A 22815-nucleotide genomic window follows, 5' to 3' on the forward strand; every position below is an offset into this window, starting at 1 on the left:
AATCCTCATAATGCTCCTATGAAACGGAGAAGCAATATTGCACCCATTTTACAGCTGGTACACAGGCCCACGTACAAAGTGGAGGGGCGAGAGGAGAGGGCAGTTGCCCCAAGTCTCAATGATTCAAAGGGCCTTGGGCTCCCAGCCATTGCTATTGTGGCAGCAGGGGAGACCAGGTTCTTTAAATCACTTTCTGAGCGCCAGGCTCAGCGCCGCTGTCTGGGTCGTGCTGAGGGCTGACTGCCCTGTCTCCGCCCAAGGCCCCACCCCTTCTGGTCCCCCCGCCCCCATCTTGCCTGAGGACCAGTGGAAATCTGTCAGCCTCCCCCTGCTGGTACAACTTGGATACGGATACAAATTAGCGACTAGCCCAAAACTACATAGTAGGGCTGTGTCTAGACTGCACCCCTTTTGCGGAAAAGGGATGCAGATTAGACACAGCGCAATTGCAAATGAAGCGGGGATTTAAATCTTCCCCGCTTCATTTGCATGAACATGGCTGCCACTTTTTTCCAGCTCGGGGCTTTTGCCGGCAAAAAGCGCCAGTCTAGACATGGATCTTTCGGAAAATAAAGCCTTTTCCGAAAGATCCCTTATTCCTGATTTTAAGAATAAGCTTTTTGCCGGCAAAGCCCTGAGCCGGAAAAAAGCGGCAGCTATGTTCATGCAAATGAAGCGGGGGAGATTTAAATCCCTGCTTCATTTGCAATTGCGCTGTGTCTAATCTGCGGAAAAGGGGTGCAGTCTAGACACAGCCTCGGTGTAAAAGAGCCAGGAACTGAACTGATTTCCTGGCTCCCACTTCTATCTTTAAATATAAAAACAATGTAAATGTTTAATTGCATGGAATTGGTTTTCCCTTCTTGACTGATTTATTTTCCTTCTTATATTAGTGCAGGAACCCAATCTTATCTCTTTCATGCTCTTTACTGGTTTCTCATTGAACACAGAGCCCATGCTGACCTCTGTTCTGCTATTGATAGCATCCACAGGAATAACTGGCTACCTATCAGACTGTCCCTCCCTCCACAGTCAGGACCTGCCATGACAACTTAAGTTCTACCCAAACAATGGCAGTTGTGTAGAAGACAGAGCTTTCATGAGAGCTAGCCAAGGACTGTGGAACTCACTTCCACCTGAGCTCACTAAGTGCCTTCAATGCAAACTGCAAAACTCACCTCTTCATGTTAGTTTTCACTCAATGATTTCTTCACACATAATGCAATGCAATAATGCTTTATTGGCACGACAAGGTGGCAAGTGTAGCCAAAGTATAATACAAACAGGCCCCACGAGTATCTGTTAGAGGTAAGTGTGTGTGCACACACACTCTATAAACTAGTCAAGCTATTTTTCCTACAGGCTGGAAAAGGAGGGGGGGAGAGAATGCACGCGTAGTGTTCTCATATCCATTTAGAGTACTCAAAAGAAGCTTAGATCCCATTTTGTTAGTATGGGCCAAAAACTACCCAAATAGCTTTCCCTTTTTCCCTTTCTTCCTTCCCTCTCCTCTCTCATCTAGTTTCCATGACACTTAGAACTATCCCTGGTTAGCATTACACACCTGGATTACATACCCAATTATGTCAGTTAGGGGAGAGTGTATGTTTTCACCAGTGTGGTTATATTGGCATAATACCTGCTGTGGATGTAGTTATACCCATATAAAGATTCCTTATTACCTGTATAGTTAATTCTTCTTCCCATACTGGAATAACTATACCTGTATCAACACTTTTATAGCAGTATAATTGCGTCCACACATGGAGGGACATACCACTTCATCTATTCCTTTAGGCTACGTCTACACTGCAGGCTTTTTGCGCAAGAACTTTTTAGCGCAAGAGTTCTTGTGCAAGAGTGCATCCACGCTGCCATGTGCTTTGCGCAAGAGTGTCCATGGCAGTGTGGACACTCTCTTGTGCAAGAAAGCTCTGATGGCTATTTTAGCCATAGGGTTTTCTTGCACAAGAAACCGCTGTTGCCAGGCCACGCTGCCTTCTTGCGCAAGAGCTTATTCCTTGTGGGGAGAGGAATAACTCTTGTGCAAGAAGCCCTCTGTTCTGATGCTTTACTGTAAATTTACTTGTGCAAGAACGCGCATGCAGTGTAGACGCTCCGCAAGTTTTTGTGCAAGAACAGCTGTTCTTGTGCAAAAAGCCTGCAGTGTAGACCTAGCCTTACATTTTAATCAGTATAACTTTTATGAGCAAACAAGCCCTGGGATGCAAGATGGGTTCATTAGCTTACCAACAAAATGGCAATATCAGGTCTCTCTGAGCACTTCTTTATCTGTTAGTCAAATACCATAGGGTGAGGTGGAAGGGGAGAGACAACTCAAGCAGGCAAACTAGTGTGAGCTGTGAAGAACCCTGCATCTATCTAGTTTCCCTTTGATGCAGTTATGGTTTGGATTTTGGAAGAAGGCAGCCTGCTCAAGAGAGACCGATCTGGTCAGAAATTATACCTTGTACCTGAGGAAATAAGCTAACTGCTGGGCTGATGGGAAATGATAGCCTTTCACCCTCGAACCAAAAAAAAACCCACCATCCTTTCCTACCAAATAAAGATGTCCGATGTGCCAGCAGTCGAAATAAGAGTGAAGAGTACAATAGCATATGAAGAAATATTATTTTTCCCTTCTTTTGGAAAAGAGCGTATCACGTGATTTCTCTCTTACCCCTCTCTTTAACACATACAGGTTATGAGCAGTCGTTTCCTACCTTACGACAACATAGTCACAGATGCAGTGCTAAGCCTTGACGAGGACACCGTGCTTTCAACCACAGAGGTAAGACCCATCCTCTTGAAACCTCTGTGGCTTTTCTGCCCATCCTCCTTCTTAGGACTTGTTTGCAATAGCATATGTGTGTACAAACAATGAGGAGTCTTAAAGACTAGCAAATTAATTTGGGCATAGGCTTTCATGGGCTGGAGCCCACTTCCTCAGATGCATATGAAATGGAAACTTCAGTTTGGCAGGTATCCTCCTCATTTAAGCTGAATCAGATTAATACAGCTACTGAAGTTTGTGTGTTATAATATTTCCTGCTTCCACCTCAGGTTTAATGTATTGCATTTGTCTCAAAAGTCTTGCTGCCACCTGCCAGCAAGAGAGCATTTTTTCCTGGTTAATTGGCATCATTAGCATGAGGTTCTTCCCTTTATCATTTTAGAACATAGGCAGGTAAGGGCATCTAATGGCAGTCTGTTTTAGCATTATCTTTCCGCTGTGCTGATCATGGTTCCTCCCTTTCCCACAGATTAGTTTCACTGATGGGACATTATTTCAGTTTTGAAGCCAGTATTTCTGCCTTGGTACAAGTGTTCTGATTTTCTCCGACACACACACGCACATGCACGCACTAACTATATCATTGTACTGCAGAGCTGGAGATGCATGATGGTTCAGATGTTCAGGAATTTGTGCCTGAGGCAAGATTGCACTAAAGAAAAAAAGGGGGAGGGGAGAAGGAAAGATTCTGAAGAAAACCAATTTTTATAACTGGGATGAGTATTGATTTCTGGAACCTTGTCCTGAAAACCACAGCGGAGACTAACGACTGTTTAGAAAGAGGCACAATATATTGGAAATACATTATTAATGGTAGCTATTGAAAAGCTTGGAGGCTTGATTTTCTTTTCTGTCTTCTGTTCCTTTCCCCCTCCTTCATTACATCCAGAATCATTTCCGTCCCCTCCCCCCTGCCACGGGGCTGCTCTTCCTATTGTCAACAGCCATGGCCCTTTAGGTGAAGCCAGTATGCAAGGTTCTCTTTAAGCTGTGCAGAAGCACGGCTTCGCAGCTGCTTAATCAGCCCCGCCCAGCCAAGGGCACAGGGCTCCACACACAGAGCTGCCTGGCTGGGGGAGGACCACCTCTCCTTCAGTAACAACAGCAACTCCCCCTGCCAGGCAGATCCGGGCACAGAGTCCTGAGCCCCTGGCTGGGTGGGGCTGATTAAGCAGTTGCAGGGGCCATGCTGCTGTGCAGCTTAGAGAGCACTTTGCCAGTATAGCTTACATGAGGGCAGGGGTGCCCAAATTTGGCCCCACTGAGGCCAGGTTAACACTTAAGGGACAATGTCCAACTAATATACGCAACTCCAGCTATGTGACTAGCATAGCTGGAGTCAACATACCTTACCTTTGGCCCCTTTTTGGGTTAAAGAGATGACAGAATGTTAATGTTTGCTTATTTTGTGAAATGATTTGTGAATTTCTTGGCAGCATTTTCACTTCTCTGAGTAACTTGCTGCAAATATCCAAAATTGTGTGTGTGAGAGAGAGCGTGCGTGTGCTCCACAGGTCATTTGGGCCCCCGGCCTGCAATGGGAAATATATGGGCATGTCTAGAAGCCTAGGTACAGACCCATTCACTTCATTGGGACTAAATGTGGAGGCAGGGTTACATGGCTTTCTTTTGCAGATAGAGACCTTGATACTGTGTGTGTTCCCAGACTGGATGGCTTATAATCAACCCAAACTGAATTTTAAACATAATGGACTTGTTCAGAATCCCCTTTCAGATAACATTTGTACTTAAAATCCACTTTTCACAAGTGTTCATTCTAGGAAAAGCAAGCAAAAAATTCACAAGCACAATCAAGCTGACATTTCAAGTGTGAATAAATATTCACCAGACACATTTTCCACTCTTTGCTCAGCTCCAGTGTTAATACAGGTTTTTCGTTTATAATGCAATGAAGCATAATTTCTATTGTTTTCATTTCCAAGGATAGCAGCCCAAAAGTGCTGCTTGGAGGGATATTTATATGGGAATTAATTAGAAATCAGTATGGGTTGGAAATAATATGGGGATTGAAGTGACTGGTTGCTTTTCCTGCTCATCAGCTGAGTGGTAATGCTTCTTAAAATTATCTAGGATGAGGAGTGGTTTAAGGGGATAAACTGTGGTTCATCTTCTCCTAGGGAGCTCAGCTTGTTTTAATACCTCTTTCTATTACAAGGACAGATATTTAAACAATATATGAGCGAGGACATAAGCTGTATTAGTAGTAGTAGTAGTTATTTGTAGATGTGGTTGGTTTATTCTTATTTTTCTTAACCTGAGATTCTCCAACTCATCTATAAGAAAACAGATGTCAAGTTTTACAGGAAAAGTCCTTAAGATTAACTTTAATACTTTTAATGTTTTAATATTTCCACTCCAATTCATCTGATGAAGTGGATTTTACTCATGAAAGCTCGTGATCTTATATATTTTTGATAGTCTCTAAGGGTGTGTCTATTCTACACTCAAAGCTTGAAATAAGCTGTGCAGTTTGAGCTATGCAAATTGTGTGGCTTATTTTGAGTCAATTTCAAAATAGCTTATTTCAAAATTTGGCGCTGTCTACATTGCACTTATTTAGAAATAAATAGCTATTCCAAAATGTCCCTTACTCCTTGTGGAATGAGGTTTATAGGGACGTCATAATAGTGAGCCCATTACAGGCAGTCCCCGGGTTACGTACAAGATAGGGACTGTAGGTTTGTTCTTAAGTTGAATCTGTATGTAAGTCGGAACTGGCATCCAGATTCAGCCGCTGCTGAAACTGACCGCCAGTTCTGACTTACATACAGAATCTACTTAAGAACCCCAGGCGTCCCCAAGTCAGCTGCTGCTGAAACTGATCAGCAGCTGATTACAGGAAGCCTGGGGCAGAGCAACTCTGCCTCGGGCTTCCTGTAGTCAGCGCTGGTCAGTTTCAGCAGAAGCTGACTGGGGACGCCTGGGGCAGAGCAGCTGGGGTGCTGCTGGGTTGACCAGCAGCAGCTGAATCAGGACGCCTGGGGCAGAGCAGATGGGGTGCTGCCGGGTTGGTCCAGTAGCACCCAGAGCGGCGCTGTGGGACCAACCGGCAGCGCCCCAGCTGCTCTGCCACAGGCATCTGGAGAAAAGCCTAGTCTGCTGGGGGGGGGGGGGGGGCGTACTAGCTGCGCCCCCCCCTCCACCCCAGCAGACCAGGAAGACGCGGGCGGCGGACCGAGACGCACCGCGGTCCCGCCACCTGGGTCCTCCGCGGCTTTGCTCCCCATCTCCCTGGTCTGCCAGGGAGACGGGGAGCAAAGCCTCTGAGGACGCCAGCAGCGGGACAGCCGCGGGGCGTCTGGGCTGTCCCGCTGCCGGCTTCCTCGAGGCTCGGGCAGCGAGGCTTTGCAAAGCCTCGGGGAAGCCGGCAGCGGAGCAGCCCAGGCACGCCTGGGCTGCCTCGCTGCCCGAGCCCCTCCGCAGCTTTGCAAAGCCTCGGGGAAGCCGGCTGCCTCGCTGCCCGAGCCCCCCCGCGGCTTTGCTCCGCGTCTTCCTGGTCTGTAGACCAGGAAGACACGGAGAAAGCCCCGGCATACATGGGCGGCAGGACCGCAAGGTCCCACAGTCCGTGTCCTCCGGGGGAGCCCCGTTCGTAACTGCAGATCCGACATAAGTCGGATCCGCGTAAGTCGGGGACTGCCTGTATATTTAGAAATAATGGTGCACTCAAAAGACATGGAATAGCTATTTTGGGATACCTCCGGTATCCCGAAATAATAGTGAAGTGTAGATGTAGCCTAAAGTGCCACAAGACTACGCATTGTTTTTAAAGTTTTAGACTAACACAGCCACCCGTCTGAGACACTTGAATTCTTTGATGTGTTAATTCCGGTCTCATCCAAACAATAACAATAACAACAACTTTTTCTGTGTTAGCTTTTCAGTTGGTTCAAGTTCATTAAAACAACATAGAAGAATAGAATATGCCTCTAACTTCATGTTCCAATAAGTTTGTCTCTTTCACACAATAGTTTGTAAATGAAAAAGCGCTAGTAATATTTACAAGGAATTCTAACTGTTCTAACAAAAGCACTACTGTATTATACCTAAAATTGGTATGACTCCTCAGCACCACAAACCTGAAACTCCAGTCATGTTTGCTGAAAAGTTCATTGAGAGCTTTTTAAGTAACATTTTGGTTGAGTCTGGGTTGAACTTCAGGCAGCAGTCAAGGATTAATAGTTGTTGTGTGGAACAGCGATTAGCTCAGCAGCATTGTATGGTTTTGGTGTGGGTATTTATAGTAGCTGTGGCTCCCCTTCTTCTCCTTCATGGGCTTCCTGACCTTCAGCAATCCTTTTCTGTTCTCAGAGGTTGAGATAGTAAAGTTTTCATAACACAAAGGAATTAGCATTCCCAGCTTTCACAATTTTAAATCCTGAGAAAGTACTTTTCATAAAGCCCCATATCCTGGAGTCATGTTAACTATATGAGAATCTCACTATTTTTAGTATCAGAGGGGTAGCCGTGTTAGTCTGAATCTGCAAAAGCGACGAGGAGTCCTGTGGCACCTTATAGACTAACTGAAGTGTAGGAGCATAAGCTTTCGTGGGCAAAGACCCACTTCGTGCATCTGACGAAGTGGGTCTTTGCCCACGAAAGCTTATGCTCCTACACTTCAGTTAGTCTATAAGGTGCCACAGGACTCCTCGTCGCTTTCACTATTTTTAGTAAATTTCTACCTCTTATGGCTGCAAAGAAAAACTTAAAAACATGACCCAAGTGTATCCTAAAAGCTGAAAAAAAACAGAAGGAAAATGGACAGAAGCCCACATTTAGTGTGTGTGTCTATGTGTATATATAACATATATAATTTAAACTAATGTCACTGTTTTTAGAGGACCTGACATAAGATTTGTAAGTGCTTCAAGTTGATAACATTGAATTAGGGTTCGAAGTATAGTTGAGAAGCTTAAAGGTGCATGAGGAGGGGCTATGCTATGGCATAGAAGTATAAATGCACGCGCATACAGTTCTATTTGAAAATGTTTGAATTGTAAAGGGTATGGCTGCAAAATGTTAATGTAATGCTGCACACTGTAGAATTCTTTTAACAGATAAAATTAAAATGTGCATAATTATAGGGCAAAATGTCAAGCAATCACTTTAATTTACTGATGAATACACCGAATTAATGTTTTGCAACAGTTCCAAGATTTTGAATTATGAATTAGTATCAAGATAATATTTTGTTTTGTTGACAATTACTGAAACTGTTTGATTATTCATTTGGAATGTGCCTTTGCCTGCAGGTGGATTTTGCCTTCACAGTATGGCAGAGTTTTCCAGAGAGGATTGTAGGGTACCCTGCTCGCAGTCACTTTTGGGATAATACTAAGGAGAGATGGGGCTATACATCCAAATGGACTAATGACTATTCCATGGTATTGACAGGAGCTGCTATTTACCACAAGTAAGAAGCCAAAGCATCTTTGTCTTTTATCATGTTCATGATTTTTTATTTTTTATTTTTTATTTGTTATTGAAGCTGCTAAATAAATTTATTGTTTCTGACCCAAAGAAGGAATGAAAATTTTATTCCCTCCAAAAAAAAAAAAAAAAAAGGGAGGTAGGGAGATACAAAAAAAATCTATTGGAAACAAAGATCACAAATAGATGGAGCTCTACTCTGTTGATAGAGCAATTATTTAAATTCCCAGTTTGGCTCTGGAGATCTTGTAATCATAAGTGTGTTCCCTGGATTTCCTTTGAAGTACTTGTATTTTGAGGCAGTTTAACATCAGGAATTGTGTACTTCAAAGAAGCCCAAAATGTATTCAATTCCTGGGCCAAATAGCCTCTAGCACAGAGGAGTGAAGTAGCTGACTGTCATAGCTGGTAGACCTGCTAACAGTTCCAGCTACACTTGACTCTTTGTTGCAGCAACACCTTGAGTCGTAGATAGGAGGCCTCTCTTACCTTTTAATAAAGTCAAATTACACTGCTGTATCCGTTCCATTCCCCACAAAGGAAGCAGCAGACGCTGGGTAAAATAGGATCTTGGTTGTGAAGACCGTATTGGGCCATAATCCATTTTTCTCTCCAATCACACGTGTTTCTTTTTCTTGCTTCCACCTGTTTTTCCTTACAGTTACCTAACTTGGCTTAAACAGTGCATGTGGACTGGTCTGAAATCTTGTCTTCCATTATCTTGCTTATGATTGGAAATCAGCCCTACTTTTTTCCCGCTACTGGACCAGTGGTGTTTTTAATTCTTATATCCTGAAAATCTTTGAGGATCTTGCTTTTTCCTCCCCACTTTTCTGATTTGGAGGATGAGGCAACAAAAACCCCATGCAGTGTTCCCTGTAAGCTGGGTGCTTGGATAACCACCCAGGAGAGATTCAAATGCTGCCCATATGATTAGCAGAGCACCCACAGCCAACAGCATGTGTTTCTACTGGTAGTGCACATCTGCATGTGCATCTGTGCACATACAATTTATTCTGCAAAAGGATGGAAAAAATAGGGAGAACATTGGTTTCATGATGTGCCCATGGGCCTCAACTGGGATTCAAATCCTGTGGCATCCATTTGTCCCAGTAAGGCCAGCAGTGCTATAAGTGTTTTTATAGTGGGGGTGCTGAGAGCCATTGAGCCAAATTGGAAGCCCTGTATATAATGGAAACCACTTCAGGCTAGAGGATGCTACAGCACCCCGTGCACCTGTAGTTCTAGCACCTGTGAGTAAGGCAAAATCTTGCATTAATGCCTCTGTTGTTGGCTTTCTAGATATTATCACTACCTGTACACTAATTACCTGCCTGCCAGCCTGAAGAATATGGTGGACCAACTGGCCAATTGTGAAGACATTCTAATGAATTTTTTGGTGTCTGCAGTGACAAAATTGCCTCCAATCAAAGTAACACAGAAAAAACAGTATAAGGAGACCATGATGGGGCAGGTACGTGTTTAAAGTATGTTTGATCTGCTGAGTCATCTTGGTAAAATCACCGTTAGCTTCCGGACTAAGCCTGTTTAGTAGGAGTCTTCTGGGCTGAATGAGATTCTACTTGATTGTTCGTGACTCCTTGGTTGATAAACTCATGAATGGAACTGGGAATATTTTTAATGAACCAATGGCAAATCCAATTATAGAGATGGCAAATGTCTGCCAGTGGAAAGCAACATCCTCTCCCTCATTTTCCCATATTGTTTTCATTTTTCATAGCAATCTTAAACTCATGCAGTGGACTTTGACAGCTGACTTTCAGTTAAGAGAATTCCAGTTTTCTAATTAATAGTATAGGTGCAAGCCTATTGTGCCATTCTGAAGGTTTTTACATTCATTAATAATCATGTAAATATACCTAGCAATCTCTGTGCTATTTAAAAATAATATTGTATTCTCAATGTAACTGGAGCAGTGTTCCTAAACTAGGTCACAACAGACGTAATTTGTTATTTTTAAATGTTTATTTCACGTTGCTTTCTTAAGGAGTGAAGGAAGAACCATCCATATGCTGTTATATTTGTCTCGCTGCTGACATAATATGATCAATAGCTGCTGTCGATCCTAGGCAAATTCTGTGTTTTAGAATTCATTTTCATAGTGAGCAGATTTGCCTTTTCCAGCTACTAGTTCAGGATCCTGTCTCCTAAAAGGAATCCCATTCTATAACCCAAAAACTTTGCAAGCATGGTGTTTTGTTGTTCTTGCTTTGCATAAGTGAGTCATGGGGGGTCAAAGAAATAGAGTGCCCCTAGCATATTTGTGCAGGAGGCAGCCCATGGCCAGAGCTGCTATTGTGTTGGGCAGAAGAAAGGGGACCAGCACTACCATCAGTACTACACACCAGAAAGAATATATTATAGCATGAGCTTTCATTGGTAAATCTCACTTCATCAGGTTTTACCCATAAAAGCTCATGACCTAATATGTTTTTTAGTCACCAGGTGCCACAGGACTGCTCATAGTTTTTCAAGTTACAAGCTAACACGGTTCCCCCTCTGTTCCTAAAACAGGTTATTCCTGTATGGTCCTTATTCATAATCCCTTCAAAGAAAAATAAAAATGAACCTAACAGAACTTTAAGATTATGCCAGCGACTGATAGACATATGGAAATTCAATGCTAATGGTTGAAACTCTTTTATAATCCTCTAGCACACTTTACCTACTCTGCCCTATTGTGAATATGGATAACTGAGTGTTTGGGATTAGTACACTTTGGGTGTGTCTAGACTACAGAGTTTTGTCGACAAAAGTGGAGTTTTGTCGACAAAACTATACCTACGTCTACACTACCGCTGAGTTCTGTCGACATAACGTCGACAGAACTCAGCAGTTTTGTCGACGCTGGTAAACCTCATTTTACGAGGCATAACGCCTTTTGTCGACAGAGTTCTGTCGACAGAAGGTGTTATTGCATCTAGGGTTGTGTCTAGACTACAGGGTTTTGTCGACAAAGCAGCTTGCTTTGTCAACAGAACTGAATGTAGTCTAGACGCTCTTTGTCGACAGAAGCTTTGTCAACAGTATCTGTCGACAAAACTTCTGTCGACAAAAGCCTGTAGTCTAGACGTACCCTTTGTAATCTACCATTACTCTTGCCAGTCTTGCTGACTCTGTCATTGTTTTAACATTTAATGAATACACTTTGAGGTTATGCTGTTTAAAAGTTTTTTAGTACAGTACAAACAAAAGTGAAGTGCCATGCAACCATGGCACAAAATAGACTTTAAGGATACTTTCTGAGCACTTATAGTCTGAGGTTTCAAAGAATTGTTTTGGTCTGAGTGGGTTTCTGCATACAGTTAGGTATGTTATTTTCCAAATAGAGAACAACAATTCATTCAAAGCTTCTAGGGCCTAGTTTTCAGAGGTGCTGAGTACCTGTAGCAGTTATAAACATTAATGGGATTTGTGGATGCTCAGTGCGTCTGAAAATAAGACTGTTTAGTATTTTAGGTAAATACAAAATAGGACATTCATTTTCTAATTTTGAGAAGTGCCATATGACTAGCATGACCTGATGGAATGTAATCATTTCTGCTATTCCAGTTTATTTCCTCTACTTCTCTATTCAAGTGTATTGTGCTGGCTCCATCCACTCTGCTATCTGAGCACTTCTAGTCTCCATTTATTTTCAGACAACATTCTCAAGCCCGAATGATACCAACGCTTAGACACCTGAGTGAGTTTTTGCATGAAGAAGTTCTACTGAATTTATGAACTCAGTGGAATTACTCATGTGCTAAGGTTGCAGGACTGGGCCTTCAAAATGAATGTTTGACCTGACAAACTATAATGGTGTTTCTATGTTTATCAATTAGAGCTCAGTCCTGTGAGGTGCTCTGCATTCTCCACTCAAATTGACTCCAGCATCTACTCTCAGAATTTGCAGCTCTGGCTATGGGCGTTTTATGGCCTCCTACAGGTTTTATAGACCTCAGTGACACCTGGCTTGAGCTATTCATTTGGGGGCCTTTGGGCCATTTTGAAGCTCTTACATAAGCTCTCTGGCTAGTCAGGCTGCCATGTGTGCCCATGGATGACAAGTGTTAGATTATAGCTTGAGGTTGCACCATTAGCTGTGACATTTACACCCTGAGTGGCTTGACCTATTTTGAAGAGTCATGTCTTCTTCTTTTTCTTGTTCACAATCACAAATATTCTTGGAGTTGGGTTTTAACAGAGATACTAAAGCAATGCTTTAGCGTATTTCAGGGGATTTATCCTGACGTATTTCTGTTCTAAACAGGTCTGATGATCATAAACCAAAAGACTTTGAATGGTCACAGAGGTGAAGGCACACACTACCTATCATGTTGACCACTGTTGTCTCATTATTTTCTTGTACTCCCTCATCTGTCTGTATGCATCTCTTCTCTTGCTTTCCTCTTAGACCAGGGGTGGGCAAAAGTGCCTGCCACCCCAGGCCAGTCAGGGTCTGGGGACGGAGGAGAGCGCAAAGTTTCCTCTGCCCTGGCTCCGCCCCATGAGGAGCACGCAGCACTTAGCACCTGATTGGTCTGGGGACAGGGAGCACGCGAAACCTCCTTCTGCCCCGCCAGGAGCGCGTGGCGCTTTTAAGCACCATGCAGGGTGGGGACAGAGCAAGGGAAACTTCACATGCTCTCCCCGCCCCTGATTGGCCTGGGGGGGCAGAGCATAGGAAGTCTCCTCCCAGCCAGGGGCATGGGCACCTAGGAGAGGGTGGGGACAGGCAAGCAAAGGCTCACCCCCAGACTAATCATGGTCGGGGGTGGGGAACCCGGAAGTATCCTGGTCCCACCCCTTGCGCTTGAGGCCCCGTCCCTTCAAAAAATTTTGAAGTGGCCCCCGGCAAAAATTATTGCCCACCCCTGTCTTAGACTGTAAGGGTATATCTACACAGCAGCATTATTTTGGAATAACTGACATTATTCTGAAATAACATAGTGTGCGTCTACACTACAAAGCCCTTATTTTGAAATAGTGTCGAGCTAGAGGACTTCTCACTGTGACTTTTGATAACCCTCATTTCATAAGGGGTAAGGGAAGTCGAAGGAAGAGTGTTCCTCTTTCAACTCCCTGCTGTGTAGACAGCACCAAAAGGTGAGAGAAGCTGTTTCAACTTCAGCTACACAATTGAGGTAGCTGAAGTTGCATAGCTTAATTTGACTTTAGCCCTGCTGTGTAGACGTACCCTAAGTTCCTTGGGGCAGGGATTGTCTTTCTCTTTGTTTGTATTGCACCTGGCACAATAGGCTCCTGGTCCATGGCTCAGGCTCCTAGGCAACACTATACTACAAGTAATAAATCATAAGTCAGCCAGCTGTTACTAAGGTCAGATTGATCCATGTGGTTTGGACCATATGGTTTGGAAAGATGTATTTCTTACCAAATTTCAGCCCAATGTTGAGGTTTTAGACCTGGTGCTGCCTCGGTAACCCTTTGCCTCCAACCATTTACACAGTGTTGTTGATCTGATGACTTAGCATTTCCTTTCTCTCTATCCAGACTTCCAGGGCTTCCCGCTGGGCTGATCCAGACCATTTTGCCCAGCGGCAGAGCTGCATGAACACTTTCGCCAGCTGGTTTGGCTATATGCCGCTGATCCACTCTCAGATGAGGCTTGACCCTGTCCTCTTTAAAGATCAGGTCTCCATCCTGAGGAAGAAATATCGAGACATTGAACGACTTTGAGAAGCCCTGCTGAGAGGACTGAACTGTTTTTCATGCCCAGTATAGATCCACTGACACTTGGAGTCAAACTGTGCCGAGGACAAAAACACACACAAGTGGAAAGCAGATTTGTGTAGCTCCAAGGAATCATTGTGCTGGACTGCTTCAAACCACCTCCCAGGCTTCTGTCGTTCAAGACTAGGTTGTGTACAGTTTCATTATGGAACATTAAATAATTATTTTTGAAATGATTGCTATGCAGGTTAAAACTTTTTTAATGATCAAAAAACCCACAACTATTAAAAACAGAGTTCTTTCTTTAATCAAAATGGTGTTGGGTGTGAATATTTCAAAGGTGCCATTCCTTTCTTACAAACATTCAAAGCTGCCACTGCTTTCTTACAAGCATTTTGATATCATGGCAGGGAAAACTAAATGAGAATTGCAAAAAAGTTTGTTCTCACAGGTAGAAAATGCAGCAGTTTTTAAAAAAAAAGCTTAAACAGGGCAGAAATTAACATTGTTTCACTTAATGCCTTTTTTATTTTATTTTATTTTTTAATTTTCTCTTTCATTGCTCAAGTCAATGACAGGAAATGTATCAACCATTCTATTTCACAGAGGGAATGCTGAAGAATGTCCATATAATGAAGCATAATTAAGATCCTTCTGTTTAGGGAACAAAGACAATTAAAACCTTTTTTTTTTTTAAATAGGGAAATAAAGATTGATGCCTAGGAAATACTAGTCAATTGTCTGATTTGCACAAATAACAATACAGGAAGGAAGTCAAAGAGAGGAATACAATGTCTTTCAATGGATTCTCCTATCAAGTTGTGGCAGGAGTTCTGTTTTAATTTTATACCTGTTACTAATGGAGGAAAATATAACAGCTGTTGCTACAGTTTGCATGAGTTGCATAAACTACAGCTTGAGCTTGAGTTGCTCTTCTTGTGCAAGAGAGAATAGGTACCATGGTGGCACTATTTGTGTCACAATTGTTAAGGGTCTATCAACATTCCCATTTTAATCCCCTTGTTCTGAAGGGGGATGGGAGGAGTAGTATGTTGATGTTAAAAGGACAAAAAGAGTGTTTTCTGGACTAGAGCTGGGCTTACAAGGACTTTGCCTGGAACCACTTGTATCAAAGAGAATCAAATCAGTCTAGGTATTTTGTAGTGGCAGGAATGAAAACAACTGGACAGATGACATCCTGTAGTTGGTATATGGAGTAATTCTGTTTGGTGGCAGTAGTAACTTCAGATTTAACCCGTGGTAACTCAAGGTACAAGCTAGCCCAAAGATACAAATGGTAGTTCCCAGGTGCTTTTCTGTACTCCTTATAACTCACAAATGGTTTTCTCATGTCACACAGAATCGTTTCATTTATTTATGGCATAGTGTGAACTAGTTATATGTATCTTTAAATTGTGGGAATAAAATAAAAACACTGCTGTAAGCTAGAAAGAAGCGATTACAATCTAATGGACAAATAAGCACTTTTATAAAATGTTTTAACTGTCACACATTTCCCTGAGATATCTCTGGGGTATTTGATAACCACTCACAAAAAACTGTGTTTAACATAACAGCAAGAAGGTCTACTTTGGCCCCAGATAAAACCACTACGGAGCATTCCTTACCTCATGCCTTTGTATCTAGACAGTTGATACATAGGCAGGAGAGAGCATGTTCTCATAGAAAGAGAGTGATGAGGGTTTGGGTCAGGATTACTGGATTCTATTTCTAACTCAGCTTCCGATTTGTCACATGGCAATGGTCAAATCACTTAATCTGCTGTGTGCCTCAGTTTATCTTTCTGTAAAATGGACATAGTAATGTTTGCCTCATGGATGGGGTGATTTAAGTTTCATTAGCGCTTGTAGCTACATATATAAGCTCTTTAGCAGAAAGATATAGAAGTGCAAAATACTATTACTATTTATTAGCATGTGATCTCCTATTGCTTTCCATATGAACCGCAATAGCCAAATACAATACAGTGAGTTGGGGGCTGAGTGCTCAAGTTCCTGGCTGTGGTGTTTAAGTCTGAGCCAAAACCCATACAGGACACTGTAAGGCTTTTTGAACTTTCCTTAACTCTAATTTTTGCAGTTGCCAATTAGGGAACAAGGGACCAAACTTTGTTAGCCTGATTTTTCAAAAGTGCTGATCACCCAACTGCTCCCATTGGATCTCCTCTCTTTTGAAAATGAGGCCTCTCATTTAGGTGCTAAAATGTAGCCTAGCCTTAAGGTGTTCATTTGTGAAATTTTGTCCTATTGCTCAAAGAGTGGGCAAGCTTAGCACAGCTCCTATTTTGCCTGTTTTGTTTGTGGACAAGCACTTGGCTGTTTCAGCAGCTCGCTCTGGGAACTAGTTAATTGGTCTCTAGTCAGCAGGAGAAGTACCTGAAGGTGGGTTTTGGGGGAGAGGGTGTTAATTCATTACAGGCGTTCCCCGACTTACAAACAGGTTACGTTCCGAATAGCTGGTTGTAACTTGATTTGTTCGTAAGTCGGAAATACCCCATTTGAAGCACTCGAAGCGTAACCAACAACACAGCAATCAACAACGAAAAATAGAAACACACAAAAAAAACCAACTCTACTGCAGCAACAGCAAACTTTATTTAACAAACATGAACATGAAATACAAAACACAATGCAGTAATTTAAATACAGTAATGTGAATTGAATTAATTGGATGAGGAATCGGAGGAGTAAAAATCTACAGTAAGAACATCATCAACAGATTCTATTTCAGCAGTTCCTTTGCTTGTAGAAGGCATTGGTTCAGTATTGGAGGCAGCACTGCTAGGGACTTTCTTTAAAAATATCCATTTTTGACTGAACAGTTTGTTTTTTCTTCTCGTTATAAATTTCCTTATAGCAAGCCAGGGCATCCTGAATTAAACAAATCCACCTTTGAGAATGTCGCAACATTAGGGTCCATTTTTTTAAACATTTGCATTCCTTCATTTATTTTGCTGAAAGCTGCAGCCATTTCTTTCATCACAAAGCTTTTTGGGGCTGCTTCTTCTTCTTGGGCTGTTTGTCTCTCTTCCTTTGCTACCCTCTCTGCCTCAAGCTGCAGTAAATCTTCATTGCTCAGCTCCTTCCCAACATCCTCAACCAGTTGGCGTATGTCTTCATTATCCATTTCCAGATCCACTTCTTTCGCCAGCTGTACAATGTCTTCTAGTTCCTTTTCTTTTTCAAACCCTTTGAAACAGTTCACAAATCTTTTTAGGATTTTCTAACATATGCCATTCATACATTGTGGAGTGACTTCTTCCCACCCTGCAGCAAAGTTCCTTATGCAATGCAGAATGTTGTAGTCCTTCCAAAATTCACGGTACTGTTTTGCCGTTTTCGCATTCTGTGGCAGCTACTGCCTTTCATAGAATCATAGGACTGGAAGGGACCTCGAGAGGTCATCGAGTCCAGCCCCCCGCCCTCAAGGCAGGACCAAGCACCGTCTACACCATCCCTGACAGATGTCTATCTAACCTGTTCTTAAATATCTCCAGAGAGGGAGATTCCACCACCTCCCTTGGCAATTTATTCCAATATTTGACCACCCTGACAGTTGGGAATTTTTTCCTAATGTCCAATCTAAACCTCCCCTGCTGCACTTTAAGCCCATTACTCCTTGTCCTGTCCTCAGAAACCAAGAGGAACACATTTTCTCCTTCCTCCTTGTGACACCCTTTTAGATATTTGAAAACCGCTATCATGTCCCCCCTTAATCTTTTTTCCAAACTAAACAAGCCCAGTTCATGAAGCCTGGCTTCATAGGTCATGTTCTCTAGACCTTTAATCATTCTTGTCGCTCTTCTCTGTACCCTTTCCAATTTCTCCACATCTTTCTTGAAATGTGGCGCCCAGAACTGGACACAGTACTCCAGCTGAGGCCTAACTAGTGCAGAGTAGAGCGGCAGAATGACTTCACGAGTTTTGCTTACAACACACCTGTTGATACAACCTAGAATCATATTTGCTTTTTTTGCAACAGCATCACACTGTTGACTCATATTCAACTTGTGGTCCACTATGACCCCTAGATCCCTTTCCGCCATGCTCCTTCCTAGACAGTCCCTTCCCATCTTGTATGTATGGAACTGATTGTTCCTTCCTAAGTGGAGCACTTTGCATTTCTCTTTATTAAACCTCATCCTGTTTACTTCTGACCATTTCTCTAACTTGCTAAGGTCATTTTGAATTATGTCCCTATCCTCCAAAGAAGTTGCAACCCCACCCAGTTTGCAAATGTGTTGTGAAGATAATATGCTTTGAAAGCAGCTATGGCCCCCTGGTCCATGGGTTGGAGAATAGATGTGGTGTTGGGAGGCAGAAACACTACTTTCAAGTCAGAATGTAAGTCATTTAGGTATTGAGGGTGACCTGGAGAATCATCCAAAATAAGCAAAATTTGGAAAGGAATTCCTTTCTCCAGAAAAAATGACTTGACTTCAGGGATGAAGCAGTTCATGAACCAATCTTCAAAAAGTGCAAGTGTCATCCATGCTTTTTTATTAGCGCAATAATGGACTGGTAAAGTAGTCTTTCTGATATTCTTGAAGGCTCTAGGGTTTTCAGAGCGATAAATCAAGAGGGGTTTCAATTTATACCCAGAAACATTGCCTCCTAACAAGACTGTTAGACGATCTTTGAAAGCCTTATAACCAGGCATAGTTTTTGCTTCTTTATGTATGTAGGTACATTTGAGCATTTTCTTCCAAAAGAGACCTGTCTCATCAACATTAAAGATCTGTTCTGGAAAATAATTTCCTTCTTTTATCAGCTTATCCAATTCTTCTATGAAAGGTTCTGCTGCTTTCAAATCAGCACTGGCCACCTCCCCACTTACTTTCACATTATGAAGGTTTGCACACGTCTTGAAACGGTTGAACCAACCGTGACTGGCAGTGAAAGTTTGGTCATAGTCATACCCCTTCTTTTTCTTTAAGTCTTCAAAAAGACTACGAGCCTAGCTTGTATCGTCATGAGACTTAATGGCGTGCGTTTTTCAATTTGATCTTCCATCCAAAGCACTAAGAGTTTTTCCATTTCCAGAATGGAAACTGCTCTTTGCTTTGTTATAATTTTTTATTTCATAGGAGCAGACCCTTTCACTGCTTCTCGAATGTGATCGCTATCCTTTATAATGGTGCTGACAGTGGATTTTGATAGCCCTAGCTTACGCGACATGAAGGACACTATTTGACCCCCTTCATATTGTCTCACTATCACTATTTTCTGTTCCAAATCAATAGTTTTTCTCTTTCTTTTCTCACCACCCTTATCACTAGCCCTTTTTCTTTTACTTGACATGATGGCCACAAGCAAACACTGAGAACGCTGTGAGGGAATGAAACGTGAACACGCTGCCTGACCACAGACATGCAAACACAACGTGCTGCCGCAAGGTTGGTTGTAAGTCGAAGTGGTCGTAAGTCGGGGAATGGCTGTAATACAAAAAAAATGCCCAGAGCTCTGCTTTTCTTTTCTTGGCTGAAGTAGGATGGGTTCTTAAGGAAAGGCGGGGGTAGTATCCATTTTGAAAGGGCTGCAGGTGATATCTCGGGCTAAACCTTTGACTGCATCTCTTCAACATTCTTTTGATGTGTTGTTTCCGTGGATGACAAGAAGACAGTGAAGGGGTTAGATGTGAATATCTTTCAATATTCTTTCTGTTTGCAGATCACTAATTAAAGAGGCAACTAGAAACAGCTGAACTACAGAACAGTTTCGAATAAGTGTGAGGCACTTTTCTGTGTAACGTGTTGCCAAGGCATAGCCATCTCTCTAACAAGAATGCATCTTACTGCAGCCTTGCTAATGGCCCGGGATCTCCCTGCCCACTTGTGGAGATTCAGTTCCTAGCGGAGCGTTGAGAGTTGGATACAGATCCAGTTTAAAAATTGTATGCATTAGCCACAGACCTTATCAGCCAGTGCTCCTGAAGGATGTTAAACTTGCTTTACAACCTCACAGTAACTATGCTGTACAGAGCTATGCAGTGTCTGTAGCAAACAATCTCCTTTCATCATGCCCTAGGAATGTGTCAGTGGGTTTTTTCCCCCTTAATTCAAATGGTGCTCAAACAAAAGTTTTTCTGTTCTTCGTTTGTTTGTTTTGTATTGTTTTGTTTTTTGTTAACAGCAGGCTACATTAGCCTTTATGGTATTTGAATGCCTGCTGACTTGAAGGAGTGTTAAACATGTGGCCTTTACTAAAGGTTACCAACCTTAATTTCATCAGGGCTGACATGGATGAATGTGAATAGATCCATGCCATCACAACAGAATAAAACAGGGATCAGGGTTTGGGAGAAGTAATGAATTTTTAATTTAATTTATTATACAAATCCCACCTGGTTGTTGTTTGAATGAGACCCATTGCTGGAGGAGGGATTCATAATGAATAAAGGAAGACATAAAAGTAGGGGCAAACTTCCCGGATTAGAGAAAGCCTGGCTCCCCGCTCAGAGCCTTGGGGCGATGTGAAATCTTATTTGCTATCCTTCCACTCTTGAAAAACTCAAATTACCCCCGTTCTAAATGTGAATGTTTAGTCTTTGCATTGATTTCATAATGAACATGCTGAGGTGCAGCTACTGAGCACTTCGATCTACCTTTCCATTTGAATCCACCATGGATTTGATCGATTCATTTGAAAAAATGGAAGGGATAATTTGACATTAAAACAATTGTACCAGCCTATAATCAGCTATACAGGGGGCTGAAGACAGAAATGCCAGGCCCTTGGGAAAGGTGTGGGAGGAGTCAGCTCTGAGAACTCCTGGAAGGGGCAGGACCTTGGGCAAAAGGGGCAGGGCTGGGGGCTAGCCTCCCCCCATCAGCCCTTCTGTGCGGCCCAGATGACACCATCCAAGGGAGCAGCAGTGATTTAAAGGCCCCAGAGTTCTGGCTGCTGCTATGGTGGCAACAGCTAGGAGCCCAGAGTCCCATTTGCTCACTGCCACCTCCACGCTTATTGGCAGTAATGGCCATACGTACCCCTTGCCTAAATGCAACATATTTGTATGTGCCTCCTTATCCAAAACAGAAGAATAGTATGTGGTTGCCATTATAATACCTCTTAAAATGAAATCTAGTTGTTAAATGCCCAACCCAAGCATTCTCTTACAGCAAGGAAAAGATGATTTTTTTTCCAGTCTGGCTTTGCTGTCAGAAACTGTAGCTTTTGTGTGAAGAAATATTGCCATGAACTACAGTAGGCCAGTCCTACAGTGGGATCTGTTGACTTCAATGAGATGCCACATAGATGGACCCATGATCCTTTGCAGCGTCCTGTAGAAGTCAACTGAGCTTTCTGCAAGTGCTGGATTCTTCCTTCTGCAGGGTCACAGACATTGTCTCAAGGGTAATGAAACAGTCCTCCAAGCTTTGTTCGTCTCACCCTTGAGTAAAGTCAAGTCAAGTTGACCTATATATCAATTTATTTTACATGTCATTACATGCTTTTTTTGCCGTTGTATTTAATTTCTTTGGAACCACCTGATGCATTAGGATTTTTCTCCCTTGTTGACATGAATGATCATTTCCCACTGAAATTAGGGTGATCAAATGGGTCTTATGATATTGTACATAATCTTGTATATTTATTTGGAGAGAAAATATGTATAGTATATGATTGAAAAGGATGAAAAATCAAACTGGGAATACTTAGATGGGCAATTGTAAAGCAAACAAAAAATCATACTTTATTTTGTATAAAATGTACATTCGGGGGAAAAATTTCTAATGTGTTACCAATGTTTTCATAGTGGTGCCACGTCTTTTTTTTTTTTAAGTGTCCCTTCTGCTCGCCATTTGACTATAACATAGTGTAATTAAATTTCAAAAAAGTGTGTAACAGAGAGAGAGAGAAAAAAAATTCAAAGCCATATAACTTGATTTACTTCATTAACCTGTATAACGTTATAGGTTTATCATCAAAGATAGGTTGTTTTTATAGATAGTGTCACCAAAGACTTTTTTCTTCAGATTTATTAAAATTTTTGTTAATAAATTATGTTTTTTTCTTTCATAGTGTGCTTATTATTTTTAATGAAGAGTCACAACTTTGTTTGTACTTCTGACAATGCAAATGGGAAGTGTGCAATTGTCATTTATCTCAAAGATCAGATAACTTGATGTTTTTCCCTGTATCATTTTTCTCCTTAATTTGTACAGAGGAATGTGTGGATGTGTCTTATGTATATATCTTATATAAATAATCTGTTTATTGTAGCATATATACATAGTGGTAGCTATTAAAAATTCAACATTTACCTGCAGTTAGCATTTAGTGTTACCGAAGGAAAACACAGTATTTCCCCATATGTGGAATATTAAATATCTCTCTTTCAGTCATCACTGGCATCCATCACCACAATTGGTGTGTAATATTACAGTGGTATCTCAGATAATGTGTCATGATAACTGCTGCCTAATGCTAGCCCTAATGGCAATCCCTACATATATTCGGAGAACTACTGCACACACTGTTGTACTGATATTGATATCAAACACCTAAAGATTTAAAGCCTTTTACTGTCCAACATTAAACAGTGATAGATAGTGGGGTTATGTTTCTACAGAACCCTGAGTCTACTTGGCAAACTCCCCAAAGCATGTATTCACACAGAAACTTCATTGATTAAACATAAGAAAGAACAAGGAAGAAAAGCACACGGCCATATTGCAACTGTGGTTGAGGGATATGCAAAACAAACTTAATCATAATGCTTAAAGTTCTCCTTTTGAAGACAAAATATCAGTGTCTCATTTTCAGAACCATCTTTCTTTGATAAAGGAAAAGATTAATTTTATCCTCAGTGAGACGGGCATTCCCTTATTTTGTTCTTATCAGACAAACACT

General features: G+C 42.0%; 1 protein-coding gene across 1 annotated transcript in view; it reads left to right on the forward strand.

Annotated features, from left to right (window-relative positions):
- EXT1 (exostosin glycosyltransferase 1) overlaps nucleotides 1–21979 on the forward strand; it is a 264919-nt gene extending 242940 nt beyond the window's left edge. Inside the window, exons 8-11 of the mRNA XM_006130782.5 lie at nucleotides 2702–2791; nucleotides 8068–8228; nucleotides 9548–9719; nucleotides 13760–21979. Of these exons, the coding sequence (XP_006130844.3) occupies nucleotides 2702–2791; nucleotides 8068–8228; nucleotides 9548–9719; nucleotides 13760–13945 (609 nt within the window). The 3' untranslated portion in view covers nucleotides 13946–21979. The remainder of the gene's footprint in view (nucleotides 1–2701; nucleotides 2792–8067; nucleotides 8229–9547; nucleotides 9720–13759) is intronic.
- The last annotated feature ends 836 nt before the right edge of the window (nucleotides 21980–22815 follow it).

This window comes from Pelodiscus sinensis, chromosome 2, assembly GCF_052426305.1.
Source record: "Pelodiscus sinensis isolate ZL-2025 chromosome 2, ASM5242630v1, whole genome shotgun sequence".
Taxonomy (NCBI): domain Eukaryota; kingdom Metazoa; phylum Chordata; order Testudines; family Trionychidae; genus Pelodiscus; species Pelodiscus sinensis.